At 42.3% G+C, this 26171-nt stretch overlaps 2 protein-coding genes across 2 annotated transcripts; both read right to left on the bottom strand.

Moving 5' to 3' along the window:
• Positions 1-1405: 1405 nt before the first annotated feature.
• LOC128317495 (B-cell receptor CD22-like) lies at positions 1406-11821 on the bottom strand. The gene is made up of 5 exons (XM_053229674.1): positions 11647-11821; positions 3563-3907; positions 2173-2421; positions 1771-2028; positions 1406-1680 (listed from the first exon to the last, which is right to left on the bottom strand). Exons 1-5 carry the CDS (start codon positions 11819-11821, stop codon positions 1406-1408), a joined length of 1302 nt encoding a protein of 433 aa, XP_053085649.1.
• Positions 11822-17422: 5601 nt separating this feature from the next.
• On the bottom strand, positions 17423-25894 carry LOC128317494 (B-cell receptor CD22-like). The gene is made up of 10 exons (XM_053229673.1): positions 25852-25894; positions 24838-25182; positions 23178-23426; positions 22776-23033; positions 22437-22685; positions 22223-22313; positions 21716-21758; positions 21519-21605; positions 17759-17918; positions 17423-17655 (listed from the first exon to the last, which is right to left on the bottom strand). Exons 1-10 carry the CDS (start codon positions 25892-25894, stop codon positions 17423-17425), a joined length of 1758 nt encoding a protein of 585 aa, XP_053085648.1.
• Between the last annotated feature and the right edge of the window lie 277 nt (positions 25895-26171).

The raw sequence follows: 26171 nt of genomic DNA, 5'->3' as shown, positions 1-26171 counted from the left end.
TAATCAAGGTCAAATCTATTTCAAGGTCAAATCAAGGTCGAAGCTATTGACGAAAACATATTTCTGACATTTGACCTTGATATGACCTTGACCCTGATTGGATCAATTCCAAAATGTATTCAAGTAAAAATCTATTCATCTACAGCTTATAATGTTAATGCCAAATAAACAAACACTCAACACTTGTTCTTGAGATTTTTTGCTTACAAGAATCTCAGATGTATGCACAGAAGGACCTAGTGGCGGGGGCAAAAAAATTGTAATCCCTGGCAAATCGCTGTTGTATAAGAGGAAAAAAACACTTAGGCACATGCTGTTATAGGAAATTAATCACAGTTGGGGTGGTAACAATAACTCACCACTCCGTTGTTGGTTATTTTGCTATAATAGAAATACACTGGAGTTTTTAAATGATAGTATAAACACACTTCTGAACAATTATCTGTACATTTACCTGTTTTGAACTTTGGTCTGCTGTTGAACCATTTCTTTTCTTTTTCCTGTTGAAAAAAAAAACAACAATAAAATATCTACATTGAATGAAATATAATAAATCCATTAGTCCTGTCACAGTAAACACTAAACATACACAATATGGCCAAAAGTACGTGCACCCCAACCATCACACCCATATGTGGTTCTTCCCCAAACTCTAACCACAAAGTTGGAAGAACACAATTGTATAGAATGTCTCTGTATGCTGTAGCATTACAATTTCCCTTCACTGGAACTAAAAGGCCCAGAAATGTTCCAGCATGACAATGCCCCTGTACACAAAGCGAGCTCCATGAAGACATGGTGTGTTAAGGTTGGAGTGGAAGAACTCGAGTGTCCTGCACAGAGCCCTGACCTCAACCCCACTGAACACCTTTGGGATGAACTAGAACACCGACTGCACCCCAGACCTCCTTGACATCCCAACATCATTGGCTGATCTCACTAATGCTCTTGTAGCTGAATGAACACAAATCCCCACAGCCACGCTCCAAAATCTAATTTAAAAGCCTTCCCAGAAGAGTGGAGCTTATTATAACAGCATAATAAAGATGTTCAACAAGCACATATGGGTGTGTTGGTCAGGAGACACATACTTTTGACCATGTAGTGTACATAAAACTTGGTCAATTAAAAACAGGAGTGTTTACTAGAAAAATATTCAAACGTGCAGAGCTGTACAACAGAAAATATTGTAAAAATTCTGACTATGACCTCACTCCAATTTTTATATTAAGGTGAAAAAGAAATCTTGTATTTTCTTACCTTATAAACATGAAGGTGATAATCAGACAAACACACACAAACACAACAGCCCCAACACCTGCGTACACACCTAAGCTCTGAAACCCTGTGTGGACGATGATGTGATAATGATTCAGTGTTAAATATTTATCAGTGTGATTCTGAGTTATCGATTTACATCATCGCTCTCACCGTTTAAAGTGACGGACACTGCAGCTGATCTCTCAGAGCCGTGTTTATTCTGAGCCTCGCAGTAGTACTGTCCACTCTGTAGAGCTCTGAAACTCTGTCCAGATCCTACAGGTGATGATTCTTTCTCCTTAAACCAGGTGTAGTTCTCCACAGGTGGGTTAGCATCACTGCTGCAGGTCAGAGTCACTGAAATGCCCTCCACTATCTCACCAGAGGAGTTGATGGACACTGAGACATTCTTTGGAGGATCTAAAATGGGTAGGGAAGTTAGACTTTAAATTAAATCTATGATAGTTTTATCTCTTATTGGCTGTGAGGAGATCTTCAGCTTTAACTTACACAGAACATTCAGAGTTACACCGATGGAGTCCTGATGTCCGACTTCATTACTGCACTTGCACTTGTACTCTCCACTGTCCTCAGTTCTGATCTTGGAGATGATGTAGGCCTTTCCTTTTCCTACTGATGTCTTCCCCTTAAACCAGGTGTAAATCTCAACAGGTGGGTTAGCATCACTGCTGCAGGTCAGAGTCACTGAACTGCCCTCCACTATCTCACCAGAGGAGCTGATGGACACTGAGACGTTCTTTGGAGGATCTAAAGTGTTCCATGGTAAGAGTGAGGAAATCAGTTCATGATCATAATCAATGTTTTTCTTGATTCCTTTACGTTCATTAAATATCATGTGTTTCATCATCAATTGAGTTACACTATATATAAGAAAAGATAAATAAAGCTCACATCTGACGCTGAGGGTTTGAGCAGGAGAGGGGAGATGTTCATATCCTCTTACAGCACAGCTATAACTGCCTGCATCCTCACTGCTGACCCGCTGCAGGTGGACTTCATTGCTCTTGGTGGTCTTTGTGGTTAAACCACGTCTGTTTTTGTACCAGATGAATGTGGGATCAGTCAGATTGCAGGTGGTTTTACAGGTCAGAACGGCTGATTGTCCCTCTGTCACTTCTGCAGGAGCGATCACCTGAAGATCTTAAACAATGAGAGAAACATTAATCTGCTTCAGTGAATAATCTACCAGCTCGTTTCCCTCAATCAGTCCTTCACAGTTTTTATGCAGATAAAGAAAGTAAACTCTGTGTTTTCCTCAACCATCAGTAAAGCTAAATGTTGTCAAACAAATAAACAAACAAACAAACAAGTAAATAAATACTAGGCCCTGATTTACTAAGTGTTTGTGCGTGTGTGTGTGTGATAACAATGGCAAATTGTCAATTTTGTGTTCGAATATGAGATTTGGAGGTTTTCTAACTAGTAAAAACTAGTGGGTGGAGTCAATGCAAATAAAATAATTTAGCACCTACAGTGTAAGTTATTGTCTTATAGAAATGAAAAACTGGTTTAAAATTCTCACAGTAAAGTTTTAGATTAGATATTCACCACAATTTTAATCATATCTACCTTATTAACAGAAATATGCTAACGTCTATGCTCTTTCATTTTTCCTTCATATTGTGGTTTGAAGTTTTCAGCACATCATATGACTTTTTATTGACATTATACTCGACCCGTAATTACACATACATGTGGCTGATATTAAATATAAAACCAACTTTATCACAGAAATATAATCTTTATTCTGAGAATCTTTCTTACTGAGATTATTTCTAGGAACTGAACATAAAGTCTGTATAAATGTATATTTTTCCTTTAAGTGGTGAACATGGGATGACATGATGAAGCTGTTATAATGATTATGTAATTATCTTCTTAAGCTCTGACTGGAACTTTTTGTTTAGCTGTTTATGTATTTGTTTTTGTTTTGTTTGTTTTAGCACTTTAATAAACTGTAATTAACATTTAATTCTGTCTTCTGAAATTTCATTTTACATTTCTGATCTAACAGCTGATGAGAAAATTTAACACACAGAAACTTTTGTAAATCACCTGTAAAACAAGCAGCAATTTGTCAGATCCATGACAAAATTAGTGTCTGAGTTTGTAATCTTAGTAAATCAAAGCTTTTAAGTGTTTAATTTTAAAAAATAATCATAATTCAATAAGAACATGTTAGAGAGCTTCATTAATCTGCTACAAAACTCTCACACTCCTGTATCTAAAGAGAGATTATGGCCTGAGTGATATATGTAGAAAATAAGATGATTTTATTTACCTGTAACAGTGAGTGTAACTCCGGGTTCACCCATCCATCTTTCTGTTTCTTTGTTTGTTCTGATTCTGAAGTAGTACTTGTGTTCATCTGTTTTCTTCACGTCACTCAGTCTGAGGGAGAAGTGTTTCTGCTCATCTCCTAAATACTTCACTCTGTCTGAGTAACCTGATTCCTTACACAGATCAGTCGGCTCTTTACCCTTAACTGGGTTTATTAACCAAAAACTGTTCTCCACTGTAAGACCTGTTGGGTGTGTGTAAGTGCCGTTCATAAACACTGTAGATCCTTTTATAGCACAGAGATTTAGTTGGCTGTATTTCACACTCCATTTATTCCCAAGAGCTCCTGAAACATGATATATGAAAGAGGTGATTAGAGGTCATTATCCTGAGCCCCATAAAACACTGAGTTAGCTTACAGCTTCACTTCTTTCCTCTGGAACTCCGGGTTGGAGAAATAAAACCAGTTCTTTACCACTGGAAGAAAACCGTGTGCAGGATTTGGACATAGTGGTGTGTTTTAAATTCAGAGCTTGTAATGTGAAATTAACATTTAACAGCATCCACTACTATTCAGTCGTCACTTACGTCTGTTTTTCTTTAAATCCAGCGTCACTGATAGACAAATTGTAACAAGAATATTTCACCTGGACTTCAGGTTTTGGGGGCAGGAGATGATGTTATTGTTTATTCCATTTTATATCTTACTAAGAGTTGAGTTAAGCACGCACACATCAGTATTCAGACCTCAGATTTAACTGCAGACTAAAACACTATTCACACGTTATGTGAGAGTTATGCACGGGGGCGGAGTTTTTCAAAAACACAGGCGTGTCTTAGTTAAACGTGATTCTGACCACGAACTTAATCCCATTTTTCTCACGTTATATCAGCTCAAGGGAGGAGCAGTGTTATATTTATAATGTTACAGTTATAACAAGTATCAAAATATACTGGTGGTTAAAGATTTATTTATTGTCTCTGGGGTGTGTAGTTGTGATGATGTTAATGTGTGACTCACCTGAGATCATGAACAGAAAGATCAGATAAAGTGGAGAAGCCATTTTGAGGGACATCATTGCTGGAAAGCTTCTATAGGAAAAAAAAAAAATATATATATATATATATATATATATATATAATCTGAGAATTGAAGGAGAAATGTTCTGGAAAGATGTCTAAAGTAGAATAGTACACAAAAATCACACATATTTTACAAACCAGGATGCTTCAAAAGAAAAAGATGCAGTGCTATCAGTTAAGATAAAGAATCGGGTAAAAAGAGAATAATTATGTAGATTTATTAGTTGTGCATGAAGCTAAGTAAATATTTCGAGTTTAAATAGTGCATGCACTCATGGGACAAACAGCAGTGATGATTGATTCGTGGTCTCGCTGGTTCATAAGTTTCAATATTGTCACCAATAAACTCAATTAAACAGCAGAAGATTTAATCAGAAACTAAGAATAGAAAGAGCAGGTATATAGAAGACAAACTGAACATGAAACTCTAGCTGTATGAAACACATTTGATAAATGAATAGAGCTACATGTATTGGCCCCGATGGCCTTCCACACTACATCACCACAGTACCACCTACAGCCACAGCTACATAATCAGCCTTTCTCCTCTCTGCTCCTGGAGTACTCCTGCTCTACTAATGTCAGTGCTTTCCCTTTTCCCAACACACCTGATTCAACTCATCAGATAATTAACAAAGCAGACGTGAGTGTGTTACAGCAGGAAAATGCTATATAAGATAACATTACTCCTGTAGCAGGACTCAGAAACATGACAATAGGTGTGGGTCACATGACCAAAATATCAAATCACACTTCATACCATACATGAAGACATTTTCAGGGTACACAATATGTATCACTATATAAACACTTGCTAAGGAACTGTCAGCAAAATAAAAAAAAAAACCCAAAAAAAAAAAAAAAAAAAAAACACAATGAAACTGCTACTACACTTACTACGGCCTGTCAGTCAGTCTGTGTGTTACCATGGCAACACGTAGCCTTGGCTTCTTTGAGAACTATTTCCACTGACTGAGCAAAAATAACCAACATATTTGGCCATATTGTGTCTGACATGTCAGTGACTTGATATTAATTTCTTATTAATAGAAATGTTACATTTGCAATCGTGCTGTTTATCTGTGGCATTGTGCCTACGGCCACATCACAGCCACGCCCATATTCAGTATAACAGCATTCTTGTTCACTGTTACAAATATTTTAACATTGTTAAAACCATTATCTCAGACACAATTCATCATGAAATCAGTATTATATCCATAATTCCCAGCACAGATAAGCGATCGGTAAAAGTTGCCAAAAGTCATGTAGCTCCCAATTTAACAACACAAACTACAACCGCATTGAAAAAAAAAACAACAGTGAACCTCTCTGTGGTCAGGAAATGTACATATACTGAGAAAATTTAGTAAAATATTAAACGTTAATGTTTTCTTACTGTGCCTTCTCGACCTTCATGTCCAGCAACCAAACTACGACTAAAGAAAAGCGCGAGAGAAAGAGTGTGTGGTTAAGAGCTGTTGCTGATGTGTGTGAAAACACGCCTTTTTGTTTCCTCTTTATTGCTGATTCAGTCCCTACTTCAGAATTGGACAAAATATTCAGACAAAGAAAGATAAGAGATACACATTTTTAATGAATCTAAAAGAAAATACTCTACATGCTCTCTAAATATATTTATAAGAAACCCTAAGAGACTTGCACTGAAGCAGAGAGTTTTCGCCTCGAGTAGGATGAAGTCATTTTTGGGTAATGTGTTGCGTGCTTGTGCATTTTTTTAATAAAACTGATCCATTTCAAAATTAATTACACCAGAATTTTTAAAATTATTATTAAATAAGCAAAACAAAACTTTACTAGAATTTGCACACATGTGTTACTGCATCAGCAAGACTGTCTTTGCACCAGAGTAAAAACTGTGAATGCGTTGTGTACAGTACATTTTAACACATCAGTCCAATGTGTGAACAAATGAACCCATTGCCATGCCAACTGAGGAAGTGAAACAACACCCCAAATGACAAAACACACACTACACAATGTTTAAAACTGTCTGTTTTATTTTTAAAACGAGTACTTTATAGGGTAAAAATTATATGTATTATGGGTATTTATCTAATTGTGTGGTATATTTTATCTTATTATGAGACTTTCTGTCCTCCCTAATGTGATACAACAAGCATTAGGTGTTTTTATCATCTATATCTAAATTACGAAGTAAGCCAATGCCCTTTATAAATAAACAGCTTAGCTCATTGCTTGAATGATCTAATGCTGATGCTAATCTTTGCTAATGCTAACTCTAGTTGGAATCTACTCTAGGGGCCTCCGTACATCCTGAGGCAGATCTCTGTGAACATGGGCAGGAATCGGGTCAGCTCAGGGAGTAAAAAAAAAAATCATTCAAATGTTGAACCCAGCTACTTAACCTTTAGACTCTGGACTAATGCAGCTTTAACAGGAAGTGTTGGTGTTGAATTGTCCTGCAGTGCAGTACCGCAGCTCTGCCACAAGGGGCAGTCACAAGGGGCAGTTACTTTTCTAAACACTAATCTCACATTTCAATCCTGTCTTCAATGCCTCCCTTCATCACTCGGAAGTGTGTATCACCTACATCACATGGGTGTGAGTGTGTAGAAGATTTTTAATATAATATTGTATATAATAGCAGAATACCGAAAGTAATACTGTAATACTGAATATTGCATCAGTATAAGTTTAGGATGTTGTGACAGGAAAAAGCTCTCAATTCCTGAGAAAACAGATTTTTATGTAATAGTGAATGAATGTATTATGAAATGAAAGTTTCTGTTTGTGTAAGCAGAACTCAGAATAAATGTGTGTAAAGCAGTTCCCCTTCAGGAACTCGAGCTGCGTCACAAAACGCTATGGGAATGCCCCCGCGTGACCGCGCTCTCAATCACGTATCTAATCCGTCCAATGGATGGGCGAGACGTCACGGGCAGGGTGACGTAGCGACCCGGAAGCATAATAGCCCGAGCGGCGAGCCCCACGTTAGCTTCCTGTTTTCAGCGAGTGCTCTATGTATATTGTTTGTCTTTGTTCTGTCTATTTTGTGTTTTATCGGCGGCATACCAAAGGCCAAAGATAAAACTAAGGGCGAGAGCGGGCAGCGCTTCAGGCTGTGTGTTCCTCCCTGTCCGCGATATATTACGGGCGGGGATACACACAGTCTGCGCGTTGCCTGTTTGGGAGCGGAGCACGCTCAGTTGGCTCTCGAGGGAGCCGGCTGCGCACATTGCGAGCGTTTACCGCTGCGCACTCTCCGCTCCTGCTGGGCTCTCTTTGAGGAGAGAGCCCTCACTAGCGTGCCTCGCGGTGCCGGCCCCGCTTCTGCCGAGGCAGAGCGGCGGTTGCGCTCGTGGGGCTCGCAGATGGACCTGGCGGAGGGAATGAAGACGGGCCCGTCCCTTTCTCCTTCCTCACCCTCCAGGTCCACTGTCCCCTCCCTGGGTTCGGAAGCACGCTCTGAGGTTTCTTCCCCCCGGGGAGCGGACTCTGCGCTCCACCTATCGTCCTCCGAGGAGGTCGATGTGGAGAGCGTCGACCCAGAGCCGCAGTCTCCTCAATACGGGGAGCTGCTCGAGGTGGTTACGCGGGCAGTCGCTAAGCTGAACATTGACTGGCCCACTGAGACACTGCCTGAGCCTCAGTGGTCTAAGCTGGATGAGCGCTTTTTGCGCAGTAGGCCGCCACCTCCGCCCCGGAGCCTGCCCTTTTTTCCAGACCTCCACACTGAGGTGTCGAGGTCCTGGAATAGGCCTTTTTCAGCCCGGTTGTTCAGCCCCACTCCCTCCTATTACGCTAATGTTGCGGGGCTGGACTACTCCGGTTACAGGGCGATGCCCAGGGTTGAACAGACGCTAGCCAGCTATTGGTCCCCTGCTGCTGCATCGTCCCTGAAGGCTCCGGCGTTGCCTACCAAGCCGCTGCGGACCACCGCTGGTCACGAAGTGCGAAGTGCGTGGATGCTGCCTTGGCTCCTATGCGAGTACAGGGCATCCGCATACTGAATTACAACACGACGGTGGTCTCTTACATCAACCGCCAGGGAGGTCTGCGTTTGCGCCCCCTTTACAGGCTGGCGCGCCAGATCCTTGTGTGGTCCCAAGGGAAGCTCCTCTCATTGAGAGCAGCCTACATCCCTGGTTATCTCAACGTGGGAGGAGACGCCCTGTTGAGGCAGGGGCCGGTGCCCGGGGAATGGAGACTCCACCTCGAGATGGTGGAGCTCATATGGCGTATGTTCGGCAGAGCCCAGGTGGATCTGTTTGCGACGCAGAAGACGTCGCACTGTCCCCTTTGGTTCTCTCTGACTCATCCTGCTCCTCTTGGACTGGATGCCATGGTACAGCCGTGGCCGAGGCTGCGTCTGTACGCCTTTCCTCCGGTCGCTCTGCTCCCGGGAGTTCTGGAGAGAGTGCGCCGGGACGGAATTCGCCTACTGTTAGTAGCCCCGTTCTGGCCGGGTCGAGTATGGTTCTCGGACCTGATTTCCCCCCTAGACGGCTCCCCATGGGAGATTCCGATCAGGAGGGATCTCCTCTCACAGGCAGGGGGCCATCTTCACCCCCGCCCGGAGCTGTGGAAGCTGTGGCTGTGGCCTCTGAGGGGGCACAACTCCGCGCTTACAGTCTCTTACCCGAGGTTGTGGAGACCATCCTCCAGTCCAGAGCTCCCTCTATGAGGAAACTGTACGCCCTGAAGTGGAAACTTTTCACTTCCTGGTGACCGCCGGCTTGACCCTGTTCACTGCCCAGTTGGTACAGTGCTGAAGTTCTTGCAGGCCCGCCTCTCTGTGGGGCTGACCCACTCCACCCTGAGGGTGTACGTGGCAGCTATTGCGGCCTGCCACGCCCCTCTCGATGGCCAATCAGTGGGCAGACACCCCTGGGTGACAGATTTCCTCCGCGGTGCGCTGAGGATCAGACCTCCAGCTCGATCTCGGGTCCCCTCGTGGGACCTGGCCGTGGTTTTAGAGGCTCTCTGCAAACCCCCCTTCGAGCCCATTGAGGAGATTTCGGACCATCTTCTGACGTTGAAAACTGCCTTTCTCTTGGCAATTTCCTCTCTTAGGAGAGTGGGGGATCTTCAGGCCCTCTCTGTGGCCCCTTCCTATTTAGACTTTGCGCCTGGGTTGGCCAAAGCGTTCTTGTACCCCCGTGCGGGGTACGTACCGAAAGTCTCCTCCTCGGCACCACGGCCGGTCGTGCTGCAGGCTTTCTGTCCTCCTCCCTTCAGGGAGCCCGACCATCGGAAGCTCAATTGTACCTGTCCAGTGCGAGCACTGGACGCGTACGTCCACAGAACTGCCCTGTGGAGAAAGGCGGACCAATTGCTTGTGTGCTTTGGTCCCCCTAAGAGGGGTTTTCCTGCTTCTAAGCAGACCCTCAGCCGGTGGATTGTAGAATCCATTTCTCTGGATTTCGAGTCCTCTGGTCTCGCCAGTCCCCTGGGGGTCAAGGCTCACTCTACCCGAGCGGTGGCAGCCTCTAAGGCCTTTCTGGCAGGTGTGTCCTTACAGGACATCTGCAACGCGGCGGGATGTCCACGCTCCTGACCTTTGCCAGGTTTTATGACCTAAATACGCGAGCCACTCCCGGCTCCTCTGTCCTTGTGCCTTAGGCTTGCCTCCTCCTGGAGGCAGGGACTTGTAAGTCTGGCAGCGTGGGTATACTCGTTCCCATAGCGTTTCGTGACGCAGCTCGAGTTCCTGAAGGGGAACGTCTCCAGGTTACGTATGTAACCATGGTTCCCCGAGGGAACGAGACGCTGCGTCTCGGTGCCACACTTCCGGCGTCCCTGCGGCGCTTGCTTCACTTTCCAGTAAGCTAACGCGGGGCTCGCCGCTCGGGCTTTTATGCTTCCGGGTCGCTACGTCACCCCACCTGTGACGTCTCGCCCATCCATTGGACGGATTAGACACGTGATTCAGAGCGCGGTCACGCGGGGGCATTCCCATAGCGTTTCGTGACGCAGCGTCTCGTTCCCTCCGGGAACCATGGTTACATACGTAACCTGGAGACGTTCTTTCCACATGACTGAGTGAAATGAACTCAACAGCTCCTCCTTCAGGCCAAAGGAGTCACAGCAGGAGATGGTCATAGAGAGAAACACATTAACCCAGTGTTGCATGATGAAGTGAAAAAAAGAAAAAAAAAAATGGTCTTTTATCATACACACTTCAAGTGAATGACCTCATTTAAAGACACACTGCATCTTAATGCACCAGTGTATACATGATAAACACTATATATTTACGTATTTCACTCAATCCTGTAAGTCTTATTGAGGATGAGGCTTCTTTTTAATATACTGAGATACAAATAAAGAAATAAAACAGAAAACACAAAATAGTCATAAAATACCAGATATAAACTAGCAAATGTAATATTTACAATAAAATATACTAAGGCTTGTAATTAAATATTTAATAATACTACTACATATGTAATAAACATAATGATGGTAAATTATTATAAATATATTACAAAATATAATTGTAACTTATAAATGAGCAAAAGCATTTATTATCATACAGCATGTTGCAGGTAACTGTCGTCGCCATTCCATCATGTTGCTGGCTTTCCCAGACTTTGTAAAGAAGAAATTATTTTAAACTGGCCCTTTATGAATTTTAATTGAATACTAAAGCTTTAGAAGAAAGCTCTTTGGATTAAAGATCATCTCAAGAATTTTAAAGACCAATAAAATTCTAGAGAGGATCTTTAATCCAAATAGCTTTCTTCTATTATAAAGTGGGGTACTTTCTGATTAAGTCAACAACATTGTAATGCTGGTCGTTGGGTAGATAAGAAAGGCATGACTCCAAAGTAGTCAGGACAGCAGAATTTGGCAATTTCCCACAAGAGATTTCAGCATTTTTATCTTCCAATCCATCTACTTCAGGGGTATATGGACGATCAACTACATTAACCACTGATACTGGTTTAATCATATCCATTGAGTAATAAGAGAAATAAGTCTTTAACATATTTATGTGACACACTCTGCTTTTACGATGTCGATCAGGTGTACGGATGGCGTAATCAATGTCACTTAGCTTTTTCTCAATCACATATGGACCAGAGAATCTTCCCTGCATGGCAGAGCCAGGAAGAGTGAGTAGCACCAACACAGCATCACCTGGTTGAAAACTGCACACAATACGTTTCTGGTCGTAATGGGTCTTCATCTTAGATTGAGCTTCAGAAAGATGGGCTTTAGCAATATCCCAAGCCTTGTGAAGTTGCTCATCAAAAGAACTAACATCATCTTAGATAGACACACTTTTTATACGCAAACCCAAATCTATTCCTTTTTATTGATGCAACTCTCTAATCAGTCACTGAAACACTGGAAGCCTGATTTATGATCTGTAGCCCAGAAACCCCACAGCAGCCTGCAGCTGGACACACCACAATAACACATGAACTTCATCCTTTTGACCACCAGGTGTCACAATCACACATTGTGATGAAAAGCTTTGCGTAATCAGCAATTTATTGATACGGTTGGCTGCTATCACTAGTTACTGCACTTTTTATAAAATGAAATTTCAAGCATTTTTCCAGCACTTTACAGTAAATTTTCAGAAGGCATTGATTAATTTTCTATAACAGCAGCTTTGACAATATCAGCAGTAGTAGTAGTAGTAGTAAAGACTTGTATGATGCTCCAGTAGCACCCTGAAGTTGATTATTTTCCTAAAAACAATAAGCCAACAATAAGCCTGCTTGTCTCTTAAGTCTATACCTAATGATATTTTATATTTTATTTGAATGAGCTTAGCCTTGTCTCCATTTCTGACTAATTCAACAAAAAAGGAAACAAAATGGTGTTTGGATGTTGGACGTAGTTAAGGAGGCACAGTAAGAAAATATAGTTCAATATATTTTAGCTAATAAATGCACTCATAAGACTAATATCTACATTTCCTGAACATGGAAAGTCTCAGTGTAGTTTTTTAAAGCAGTTAACTTTGTGTTGCTGACTTTCAGAAGCTTTTAATGGTCACCTCTCAGTGCTGTGAGATATAGATTTAGAATATTGACATCATGATAAATAATGGCTGAGATAATTGTGTTAATGTTAGTATTTTTATAACACATTTAAACTCTGATTGGAGGCAGAAGATTAAATGTTAAAATATTTGTATTAAATATGTAAAATTGCAAACGGTTAACTCATTAGTTATTTATATTTTTTTCTCATTTTCAGTGGCAATTAATAATATTTTATGCTAAATAAAATGAACTTTTTTTTGCTATTTTGCAGTTTGTCATATCGTGTACCCCAATACGTCTACAAGTATCATGATATTATTTAGATATTTTGGACCTACTTCCTCGTGTCCTGCTACAGGAGTAATCTTGTCTTGTCTCATATAGAGTTTTTGTATTATATAGCATTTTCCTGCTTTAACACACTCACCTCTGTTAATTATCTGATGAGTTGAATCAGGTGTGTTGGGAAAAGGGAAAACACTGACATTAGTAGAGCAGGAGTACTCCAGAAGCAGAGAAGAGAAAGGCTGATTATGTAGCTGTGGCTGTAGGTGGTACTGTGGTGATGTAGTGTGGAAGGCCATCGGGGCCAACACATGTAGCGCTAGTCATTACTGTTGTTTGTCCCACGAGTGCATGCACTATTTAAACTTGAAATATTTACTTAGCTTCATGCACAAGTAATAAATTTACATAATCATTCTCTTTTTACTCAATTCTTTATCTTAACTGATAGCACTGCATCTTTTTGTTTTAAAGCATCCAGGTTTATAAAATATGAGTGATTTTTGTATACTATTCTATGTTAGACATCTTTCCAGAAAAGTTCTCCTTCAGATATCAGATACTAATATGTAAATAATGACAATTCTATGAATATGCAAATTAGACCATGACAAGTAAGCAATGTTTTAAGCATGTGTTAACAGCAGTTGTTCTCAAATGGGGCAGAGGTTGCTGGGCAGAGGTTTGCTCTCGTCTTCCTTGCTGACGTCAGCCTCTAAGTGAGAGAGAGACAGAGATTAAGGCGCTGCATCACCTCACCTAATCTACCTTGAGAATGGCCGCTGGCTCCTTTTACACTGTCCAGTCTTCTGCTGGAGGGTAGATGATTGCTGCCGCACTCATTGACTGCCAGTCAAGTTGTATTTCCTTGCTCTGCCTCTCAGCCACGCGCACTCAAGCTCTCCAAAACAATAGGGGTGCTGAACCGGCACTGTCCGTTCAGCAACCTTGCAGCAATCATGCGAAGAACATTGTGCTTCTTTTGTGCGTGGGCTGCTGGGCCACCATCAAAGTGCCCCCCCAAAATCTGAGCCTACTTCCGGCATGCGATGTGCCCAGAGGGAGAATCGACGGGAGAGCCCATCTGCATTACCGTGCTCAGCCCCTGCTCAGTGTTGCACGGTGAAATTAAAGTCCTGCAGGGAGAGAAACCACAGTGTTACCCGGGCATTGGTGTCTTTGGCCTTGGCCATCCATTGCAGGGGGGCATATTCGGTGACCAGGGTGAAGAGTCGGTCAGCCATTTAGTACCTCAGTACCACTACTGCCCACTTGATAGCCAGGGCCTCCCTCTCCACCGGAGTATACTTCCTCTCAGCTGGGGTCAGCTTTCGGCTCACCTAGAGGACCGGGTGCACCTCCCCTTCAAAGGTTTGCAACAACACATATCCCAGTCCTGTCTCCAATGCATCCATATGTACTGTGAAGGGGAGGTTGAAGTCGGGGTTTCTCAGAACGAGAGAGCATGTCAGCGCCTGTTTCAGCATCTCGAAGGCCTCTTCGGTCTCTTGACTCCAGCACATCTGGTCCAGCTGGCCTTTCCTGGTATGGTCTGAGTGGGGAGAGGCAATCAAGGAGTTTTTTGTGGCTGGATGTGGGTAGGCTCTGACAACCTCCACCTTCTTGTCCTGTGGCATCAGGAGACCCCTGTTGATGCGGTACCCTAGGTACTGTGCCTGCATAAGTCCCAGGTGGCATTCCGGAGCTCGCCCAGGACCTCCCTGAGATGGTGGAGGGGGTCGGACCAGGTGGAAGAGTGGATCACTACATCGTCGATATACGAGGTGGCGTATTGGCGATGGGGCAGCAAGACGATGTCCATCAGTCCCTGGAACATAGTTGGAGCCCCATGAAGACTCAATAGGATGACCTGGTACTGCCATTGGCAGCCAGAGGTGGAGAACACCATCTTTGGTTTGTCCTCTGTGCTCAGGGCCACCTGCCAGTATCCTTTGGTCAGATCTAGGGTGGAGATGAACCGGGCCCTCCCAAGTGGTTGACCCTAGGGATGGGGTAGGTGTCGAATTCTGAAACCTGGTTGAGCTGCCAGAAGTCATTTCACAAATAGATGCTTCTGTCGGGCTTGGGCACCATGACTATGGGGCTCGAACAGTGGCTGGTGGACTCCTAGATGACTCCATCATGAAGCATCCTGCTGACCTCCTCCTCAATTGCCTTACGGCGGGCTTCTGGGACGTGGTAGGGCTGCTGTCTGACCACAACTCCCGGTGGGCTTTTAATGTTGCAGTGGACCAGATGCGTCAGGCCCAGGGTGGAGGAGAAGACATCAGCAAACTGGTCCACCAGCTCAGACAACTTCTGACTCTCGGCCAGGGTGAGCGGTCCATTGGAAAGACTCGCAAATGCAGACACTGCAGTGGCAGGTTCAGTCCACTTTTTCAGTAGGTTGATATGATACAATTGCGTGTCTGCATGATTAACAGGCTTCTGCAGGCGGTAGTTGATGGGGCTTACCTTCTCAAGGACTGTAGGACTACGGGCCTTGTCAGTGAGCCAGGAAACTACAGGAGGCATCGGGAAGGAGGAAGAGGACCTGGTCTCCGGGCTGGAACTCTCGGGGTTGTGTGGGAAGATTGGAGGTCCACCTCTTTTCTTGTTGGGCAGCCTCCATATGCTGATGATGGGAATCACCGGGTCGATTCGTTCTTGCATCTCCTGAACATAATCGTGGAGGGAGCACTAGGGGGAGGGTTGCTTTTCCTATGCCTCCCAGGGCACATCCAGCAGTCCTCGAGGTCACCGTCCGAAGAGGAGCTCAAAGGGGGTGAATCGGTGGATGCCTGGGGGGTCTCTCGGACTGCAAAGAGGACGGAGGGGAGGAGAAGGTCCCAGTTCCTCCTCTCCTTGTCAACCATCCTCTGGAGCATCCTCTTCAATGTTTAGTTGAAATGTTCCAACAGCCTATCTGTCTAGGGGTGGTAGACGGATGTCCTCAGGTGCTTCATCTGCAACAGCCAACACAGATCCGCCATTACTTTTGACATAAAGGACACACCTTGGTTGGTGAGGACGTCCTTTGGATTCCAACCCGGCTGAATAGGAGCAAGAGCTCACGGACGATGTCCCGGGAGGTGGCCTTCCGAAGTGGGACTGCCTCAGGGTACCAAGTGGCATAGTCCATGATGACCAATATGTATTCGTGGCCCCAGGCAGACTTCAGCAGTGGCCCCATGAGGACCATGCCTATCCTCTCGAAGGGGACGCCGATAATGGGGAGAGGGATGAGAGGCTCCAGAGCAGGCTTGTACGGGTAGCCCTTTGACACTGGGGGCACTGCTGGCAGAACACACGGACCTCAGCATCCATCCCAGGTCAGAGAAAGTGATCCTTCAGTTTCTCCAGTGTGTTGTGGGCCCCCAGAAGTCCCCATGTGCATGAGGGCTTCGCTTCAGCTCCGGGGGACCACCAGCAGCTCACAGAGCTGGCCTCACCTTTCTGTCTTGTCGTACAGGAGACCCCCACAAACAAGGAAGTGGGCAGCTGGGAGTTGCTGCTCAGGATTCTGAAGGATCCCCTCAGTGACTTGCACCTGGCCCCAACAGTTCTTCAGTCTGGCATCGTCCATCTGCTCCTGGCCAAAAGTCCCCTCCCGGGTGACCTGGGAAAACACAGAAGTGACAGGGTTAGTAGGGATAGAGGTCTCACCTGCTGAGGTCGCCTCGGTGTCTCCTTTGCCCTGGGCCAAGCAGGCCTGCCGGACTCGCAGCCATGTTGCTCTGGTTCTGGTGACTGTCAGGGAGCCAATGGCCTTGGGGTTGAACAGGAGGGAAGGCCAGGCTAGGGTGATGGTGCTCCCTGAGTCTAGGAGGGCCTGCCGTTGACCTCGACAGGGATAGTAGGGAGGCTGGGAGGGGTGACTTTGTGGAGGGTGCATCCAATGAGCCAGCGCTTGTCAGCATGTTGAGGGGCAGCGGTTCCGGTGTGGGGGGCATGGACTCATCCCTGCTGATTCTGTAGGTAGATCAATTTTGGCTGGGTCTCCCCTCCCCTTCAAAGTTCTGTTAAAGGCATCTCATCAGTGAAGGCTGGGAGTACTCTCAACGCTCACCCCTGCCAATATCCAGGGTGGCCACCGCTCGCTCCAGTGTCTCCACCATCTCCACATCTCCCCTCAGGCCTACAGCTTTCCGCTCTTTGGGCGGCAAAACCCTCGGGAACCGAGGACCTCGGCAGCAGAGAGGGTCTCCGGCTGTAGCCACCAAAAGGTGGTGCATTGGAGTATGTTAATTTGGCCGCTAGGGGTGGCTTTTGGGTTATAATTCCACCGGTGGAACTCTGCCACTGCACTGGTGGGAGAGAGGCCGCAGCATAGATGGATCTCCTTCTTCATCAGGTCATAGTGGGCGGCCTTGTCAGGGGAAAGCACGTGGTAGGCCAGCTGCGCTTCCCCCATGAGGAAGGGTGCAAGGGCGTGGGCCCAGTCCTCCCTGGGCCAGTTTTGACGCTGAGCAGCTCACTCAGATGTGACTAGGTAAGCCTCGACTTCATCTTCGTGGGTGAGCTTGGTCAAGCGGTGCTGGACCTCTCGGCAGGGTTTGAGGGGGACTGAAGGGGCAGATGGCCCTTTCCTCAGTTTCAGGAGCTCTTGGGACCTGGAGACTTTTTTCGGCCAACTCCTGGGTCACTGCCTGCTGCTGTAGATGGGTCTGCAGAAACTGTTTAAATATGGGGTCCATCTTGATGCTGGGGTCTGTGTTCATGCCCACATCCTCCACCACTGTGACAGCACGGGACCACAGAAAGGCAGAACACAGACACCATGAGGCAGGAGTGAGGGGAATGTGCTCTTTATTTTAGAAGTGGATGCAGCAGCAAGTGACTGGTGAAGTGGGGTGAGGGCATGGTCATCCCGGAGATGAGCGTGGCGAGCAGACAGCAGCAGCGTGGCGGGGGGACGTAGAGGGCACAGTGGTCACTCTCAAACGGGGTGGAGGTCAATGGGCAGAGGTTTGTTCTTGTCTTCCTCCCTGACGTCAGCCTCTAAGTGAGAGAGAGAGACAGAGATTAGTGCACTGCATAACCTCACCTAATCTACCTTGAGAGTAACCGCTGGCTCCTTTTATTCTCTTCAGTCTTCTGCTGGAGGGTAAATGATTGCCGCCGCTATCATTGGCTGCCAGCCTAGTTGAATTTCCTCACTCTGCCTCGTAGCCACGTCCACTCAAGCTCTCCAAAACAATAGGGGTGCTGAACCGGCGCAGTCCGTTCAACACCCTGGTGGCAGTCGTTCAAGGAGCGTTGTGCTTCTTTTGTGCGCAGGCTGCAAGCCAGCTGTCACAACAACTTTAACGACTTTCATTCTATATCAAACTTTTCTTTCCTTTCGAAAATTCTAGAACGCTCTGTTGTTTCTCAATTACACAATCACCTCATTGCTAACATTCTTTTCGAGCCCCTTCAATCCAGTTTCTGTAAACTCCACAGTACTGAAACAGCTTTAGTTAAGGTCATTAATGACTTGTTAATGGCTTCTAATTCTGGTTCAATTTCTATCCTCGTCCTTCTTGATCTCAGTGCCGCTTTTGACACTGTTGATCACACTCTTTTACTTACCTTTCTTGGAACTGTCTTTAGTGTCTCAGTGACTGCTTTAAATTGTTTTAGAGCCTATCTCTCAGATTGTAGGCAGGTTGTCTCTCTGGGTGGATGCAGGTCAGAAATGGGTTCAGTTCGCTGTGGTGTCCCTCAGGGTTCATTCTTGGGCCCCTTACTTTTTGCTTTTATATTTTTCCTCTTGTTCAACTCTTAAGATCTGTCTGTCTTAATTATCATCTTTATGCAGATAACACACAGATTTACATTCATTCTAAACCTGGTGATAACATGGCAGTCACTTTTCTTTCACATTGTATTTCTGAGATAAAAATATGGATGGATCAAAATTTTCTCTGTCTTAACAATAATACTGAAGTAATGCTCATTGGCTCTCGTCACCAGCTTCGTAAAGCTGCCGCTTTAAATTTAACAATGGATGGCTCTGCTTTAGAGTTTCAAACAAAATTCAAAAACCTAGGAGTTTTGATCCATACGTGCGGAATACTTTTAAAACATTCTTCTTTCATCTCAGAAATATTGCAAGATTGTGGCCTATGTTATGTTTTTCTGTGGCTGAAAAGTTGATCAACACTTTTGTCTTCTCTCACAGTGATTATTGCAATGTTCCTTGCTGAGGTCTCTAAGTCTACAATAAATAAACTGCTTTATGTGCAAAATTCTGCAGCTAGAATCCTGACTAGGTCTAGGACAAGTGATCACATCACTCCTATTTTGGAATCCTTGCACTGGCTCCCTGTCAGGTTTCGTGTAGATTGTAAAATTCTTATGCTTTGCATGGTTTGGGTGGTTTTGCATGGTTTTAACCCATTACACCCCAAAATGTGGTCTTTTAACTGCCCCTCAGACTTGTTGGCGTACTATGGTTGATAGCGCGTTCTCTTCTTATGCTCCAAAACTGTGGAACTTACTACCATCTGATCTTAGAGAAGCCCAGTCTGTTAGTATATTTAAATCTTCTCTTGAAACTTATTTCTTTAAGATTATTTTTACTTGATTACTTTGTTTTGTTTTTTGTTATGTAATTATTATTATTACTATTATTATTATTAATACTTGTTTATATTTGATTATTAACTGTTTTTTGATACATGTTTGTATACTCTTATGTAAAGCACCTTGAGAGGCCTTTTTAAAGGCACTATATAAAATAAATATAAAATAATATAAAATATTATTATTATTATTATTATTATGTAAAGTATCAGATTATGGACTGGATAAGATCAGCGCTATAAATCTGGACACAACGTGTAACTGCACTCACAGTCTAAGGAATGTGCATATCAAACATCTCCACTTTTTATGTGCAAGTTTATTTAAGTGTGTTAGAGCCTCTGTAACATGGAGTTTTACTTGAGTATGATATTTCAGAACTGTTTCCATCTACAAACTCCACAGCAGCCTGCAGCAGGATGCAGTACAATAACAGATGCACTTCATCCTTTTGACCACCAGGTGTCACTGTCACACACTGCAATGAAAAACTTTGGGTAATGAATCGACAGAGTAGGAAGGAAAGCTTCATTCTGCCATCACTAGTTAGTATACTTTTCAAAAGTCAAATTTGAAACATTTTCAGCACTTTAATGTCAATAGTCAGAGTTTTTCCCACTATAATGCAGATCAACACTTTTTAAACTAAGGTTTAATTTATTTTATATTAAACTATGTTAAATACACTTCACGATTGTCCTTACTCCAGAAGTGTGTGTGTGTGTGTGTGTGTGTGTGAGAGAGAGAGAGAAAGAGAGAGAGAGAAAGTGTAAATAATTAATTTTTAAGATTGAATAGTTCTGTGAGGTTGCTGTGAATGTTTTGCCTTTATCAATAACAACTGACATGTGATTAATGAAATCACTCACACAGACCCGAAGTATAACTTTTGTAATTGATACGACACCAAATTTATGTCTCTCTGCTCCAAATCTCAATAGTGACATGAGCACTTCACATACAAAGTGATATAATATGTTCATTTGGAGTGAGACAAATTTAAACAACAATGTATATGAACAGCTTTGGCTAGTTGAAGTGTCTGTAGTGTGATATATACAAGCACTTTATCCTGGTCAGAGTCACAGCGAATCAGGAGTCTATTCCAGAAACACTGGGTGCCAGTCAGGACCTATAACTATTACAGCGCACACACACACACACACACACACACACACACACGCACGCACACACTGTTTAATTTCTTACTAAATACACATTCTCTGCTGAATATTTACATTCTGGACATAAGTTGAGCTTCAATGCCTTTATTTGTTTCAAATATTCACAATAAAGAAATAATCACTAATAAGTGAAAACTCAACAGCTGACTGGAACAGTCCTAACCTGCTGGCAGTAGAAAAAAGCACTTCACACACTGCTATAAAATGATTAAAGCTGCTTTAAATGTCTGTAAGTTGCTGATGTTGCTGGTGTAAAGGAGCGATTCAGTTTCTCCACTTCAGTGAGGAGCTCTCTCTATTTATCAGCTGTTTCAGGACTCAATTTATTCATGTTCCTCAAAGTCTGAAAGGAAACACACAGAAAAATCAGAAATGTGTGTTACAGCAGAACATTACTAACATTTATTTACATCAGTCATCATCACACACACTCTGATTTACTTTTATTAATATTACTGATTAAGAAATAAATATAAATTTACTGTTGTAGCTCTCACATCTTCAAATTACAATAAGTAATATGTTCACATTACTCTAATCTAATGGTGATTTTGTGTTTAAAAGCTAAAACTCACTGCTGCAGTCTAGTAGTCAGAGGATGTGGGTGTGTCAGCAGCAGGACGGGGATGAAAAGTCTGTGAAAAAAGAGGCCATGCCTTGTTGACTTTGAATAATCAGGTGTGTAACTCCATATTAAAATCAAAAACAGAAAAAACAACTTGCGCTGCATAAATCTGAATTTAATAGAACATAGATTTACAACAATAAAATACATAATCGTTTGCTTAGACCATCATCATCAAACATACTACAAGTGACTGTAAACACTTTTTCAGTAACCACTTACTGCAAGTGTGTGATACACATCATCAGCTGTCCGGCCTGCGAGATCGAGAGCTGCGTACGTGTCGTCTTTAGCACTCGGCCCAGCGGTCTGCAGAGAGGAGGGGAGGAGAACGTGAGCAGGTTCGGCTGAAGATCTTTACAGTAAGAGTTTATTATGAACAAAGAAATCACCTGATGGATATTTCTGTAATAACTCACCTGATAGTCACCATCATCTTCCTTTTTCTTCTTTCTCTTGCATCTGCTCACACAAAGTCGAATATTTATTCAATTCAATTCAATTCAGTTTATTTCTAGAGCACATTTAAAACAGCTGAATCGGATCAAAGTGCTGTACAGCTGAGAGGAATTGAGGTCAAAAAGGCACCTCAACATTACAGCACAAGACAGGGTAATATAAAACAAAACACACTAAAAGATAATAAAATATACAAAGTATAAATCTCCTCATTAAAATGACTAATTAGACACATGACTTAAAAAAACAAGGGTTAGATACAGTCGTATGCCAAAGAGAAAAGATGGGTCTTAAGACAAGATTTAAATTCTTCAGTAGTTGAAGCAGATCAGGTAGTGTATTCGACAGTCTAGAGGCAGCTACTGAGAACGCACAGTCACCCTTGTATTTTAATCGTGAACAAATTTATCCATCAGAAACATCTTAAGAGGAATTAGTGATGAATTTATCAGCATTAATATTCTCACCTCAGCCAGAAGAGTGCAGAGAGAAGAGCTGCAAGCCCAAAAAGTCCAACTCCAACAGCCACATACACAATCAAAGAACCATGAAGGAAACCTGATAGTACACACACACACACAGGAAGAGCAGAAGTGAAAAGATTTTTTAAAAAGAAAATCCATAGTGTATGATGTATAACAGAGCAGAGATCAAACATGGATGTATAATCATCGCTCTCACCATTTAAAGTGACGGACACTGCAGCTGATCTCTCAGAGCCGTGTTTATTCTGAGCCTCGCAGTAGTACTGTCCACTCTGTAGAGCTCTGTAACTCTGTCCAGATCCTACAGGTGATGATTCTTTCTCCTTAAACCAGGTGTAGATCTCCACAGGTGGGTTAGCATCACTGCTGCAGGTCAGAGTCACTGAAATGCCCTCCACTATCTCACCAGAGGAGTTGATGGACACTGAGACATTCTTTGGAGGATCTAAAATGGGTAGGGAAGTTAGACTTTAAATTCAATCTATGATAGTTTTATCTCTTATTGGCTGTGAGGAGATCTTCAGCTTTAACTTACACAGAACATTCAGAGTTACACCGATGGAGTCCTGATGTCCGACTTCATTACTGCACTTGCACTTGTACTCTCCACTGTCCTCAGTTCTGATTTTGGAGATGATGTAGGCCTTTCCTTTTCCTACTGATGTCTTCCCCTTAAACCAGGTGTAGATCTCCACAGGTGGGTTAGCATCACTGCTGCAGGTCAGAGTCACTGAAATGCCCTCCACTATCTCACCAGAGGAGCTGATGGACACTGAGACGTTCTTTGGAGGATCTAAAGAGTTCCATGATAAGAGTGAGGAAATCAGTTCATGATCATAATCAATGATTTTCTTGATTCCTTTACTTTCATTAAATATCATGTGCTTCATCATCTATTGAGTTACACAATATATAAGAAAAGATAAATAAAGCTCACATCTGACGCTGAGGGTTTGAGCAGGAGAGGGGAGATGTTCATATCCTCTTACAGCACAGCTATAACTGCCTGCATCCTCACTGCTGACCCGCTGCAGGTGGACTTCATTGCTCTTGGTGGTCTTTGTGGTTAAACCACGTCTGTTTTTGTACCAGATGAATGTGGGATCAGTCAGACTGCAGGTGGTTTTACAGGTCAGAATGGCTGATTGTCCCTCTGTCACTTCTGCAGGAGCAATCACCTGAAGATCTTAAACAGCGAGAGAAACATTAATCTGCTTCAGTGAATAATCTACCAGCTCGTTTCCCTCAATCAGTCCTTCACAGTTTTTATGCAGATAAAGAAAATGAACTCTGTGTTTTCCTCAACCATCAGTAAAGCTAAAAGTTGTCAAACAAACAAATAAACAAACAAACAAACAAATAAATAAATACTAGGCCCTGATTTACTAAGTGTTTGTGCGTGTGTGTGTATGTGATAACAATGGCAAGTTGTAGATTCTGTGTTTGAATATGAGATTTGGAGGTTTTCTATGTACTAACTAGTAAAAACTAGTGGGTGGAGTCAATGCAAATAAAATAATTTAGCACCTACAGTGTGAGTTATTGTCTTATAGAAATGAAAAAGTGGTTTAAAATTCTCACAGTAAAGTTATAGATTAGATATTCACCACAATTTTAATCATATCTATCTTATTAACAGAAATATGCTAACGTCTGTACTCTTTCATTTTTCCTTCATATTGTGGTTTGAAGTTTTCAGCACATCATATGACTTTTTATTGACATTATACTCGACCCGTAATTACACATACATGCGGCTGATATTAAATATAAAACCAACTTTATTAGAGAAATATAATCTGAGAATCTTTCTTACTGAGATTATTTCTAGGAACTGAACATAAAGTCTCTATAAATGTATATTTTTCCTTTAAGTGGTGAACATGGCATTATATAGAGATCTATTTGTACCATAATCAGTATTTTTTAAATTGCTTAAAACTTGTTAGTCTTCAATTTTATCAGTTTTTATTATATGCTAATATAATAAATTAATCTTTTATGTCCTCTATTATTATGTGTCCTCTTTTATTATGTGCCCATGTTGCAGGTTGTTTCTTGGCTTATAGTCTTATTTTGGTTATTTGTTAGTGTATGACTTGTTAATTTAATAAAACGTCTGCACTTGCATCCACCTCAGCTACCCATTCCTGACATGATGAAGCTGTTATGATGATTATGTAATTATTCTCTTAAGCTCTGACTGGAACTTTTTGTTTAGCTGTTTATGTATTTGTTTTTGTTTTGTTTGTTTTAGCACTTTAATAAACTGTAATTAACATTTAATTCTGTCTTCTGAAATTTCATCTTACATTTCTGATCTAACAGCTAATGAGAAAATTTAACACACAGAAATTTTTTAAATCACCTGTAAAACAAGCAGCAATTTATCAGATCCATGACAAAATTAGTGTCTGGGTTTGTAATCTTAGTAAATCAAAGTTTTTAAGTGTTTAATTTGAAAAAAAAAAAATAATAATTCAATAAGAACATGTTAGAGATCGTCATTAATCTGCTACAAAACTCTCACACTCCTGTATCTAAAGAGAGATTATGGCCTGAGTGATATATGTAGAAAATAAGATGATTTTATTTACCTGTAACAGTGAGTGTAACTCCAGGAAAACCCTGGAATTTTTCTTTGTCTTCATTTGTTATGACTCTGACGCAGTACATGTGTTCATCTGTTTTCTTCACGTCACTCAGTCTGAGGGAGAAGTGTTTCTGTTCATCTCCTAAATACTCCACTCTGCCTGAGTAACCTGGTTCATTACGCAGATCAGTCGACTTTTTACCGTGAGCTGGGTTTATTAACCAAAACCTGTTCTTCACTGTAAGACGTGTTGGGTGTGTGTAAGTGCCGTTCATGAACACTGTAGATCCTTTTAAAGCACAGAGATTTAGTTGGCTGTATTTCACACTCCATTCATTCCCAAGAGATCCTGAAACATGATACATGAAAGAGGTGAATAGAGGTGATTATCCTGAGCCCCATAAAACACTGAGTTAGCTTACAGCTTCACTTCTCTCCTCTGGAACTCCGGGTTAGAGAAATAAAACCAGTTCTTTACCACTGGAAGAAAACTGTGTGCAGGATTTGGACATAGCAGTGTGTTCTAAATTCAGAACTCGTAATGTGGAATTAACATTTAACAGCATCCACTACTATTCAGTCATCACTTACGTCTGTTTTTCTTTAAATCCAGTGTCATTGATAGACAAATTGTAACAAGAATATTTCACCTGGACTTCAGGTTTTGGGGGCAGGAGATGATGTTATTGTTTATTCCATTTTATATCTTACTAAGAGTTGAGTTAAGCACACACACACATCAGTATTCAGACTTCAGATTTAACTGCAGACTAAAACACCATTCACACGTTATGTGAGAGTTATGCACGGGGGCGGAGTTTTTCAAAAACAGAGGCGTGTCTTAGTTAAACATGATTCTGACCACGAACTTAATCCCATTTTTCTCACATAATATCAGCTCAAGGGAGGAGCAGTGTTATATTTATAATGTTACAGTTATAACAAGTATCAAAATATACTGGTGGTTATTTATTGTCTCTGGGGTGTGTAGTTGTGATGATGTTAATGTGAGACTCACCTGAGATCATGAACAGAAAGATCAGATAAAGTGGAGAAGCCATTTTGAGGGACATCAATGCTGGAAAGCTTCTATAGAAAAAAAAAAAAAAAAATATATATATATATATATATATATATATATATATATATATATATATATATATATATGAATTTTACTTATAATAATTCACAACTACAATCTGTTAATCCTCCTTTTCTTTAGAGAAATAATTAATAACAGACAATTATCACAGCATCCATCAGACGTCTTTCATTAGCTGAGGGATTATTTATTTTTATACCACAGTGCTGTTGAATTCTGGACTGTGATTGGTCAGA

This window comes from Pangasianodon hypophthalmus, chromosome 26 (assembly GCF_027358585.1).
Source record: "Pangasianodon hypophthalmus isolate fPanHyp1 chromosome 26, fPanHyp1.pri, whole genome shotgun sequence".
NCBI lineage: Eukaryota > Metazoa > Chordata > Actinopteri > Siluriformes > Pangasiidae > Pangasianodon > Pangasianodon hypophthalmus.
The sequence above is the reverse complement of the archived record's forward strand: the minus strand, read 5'-3'. Positions and strand labels throughout refer to the sequence as shown.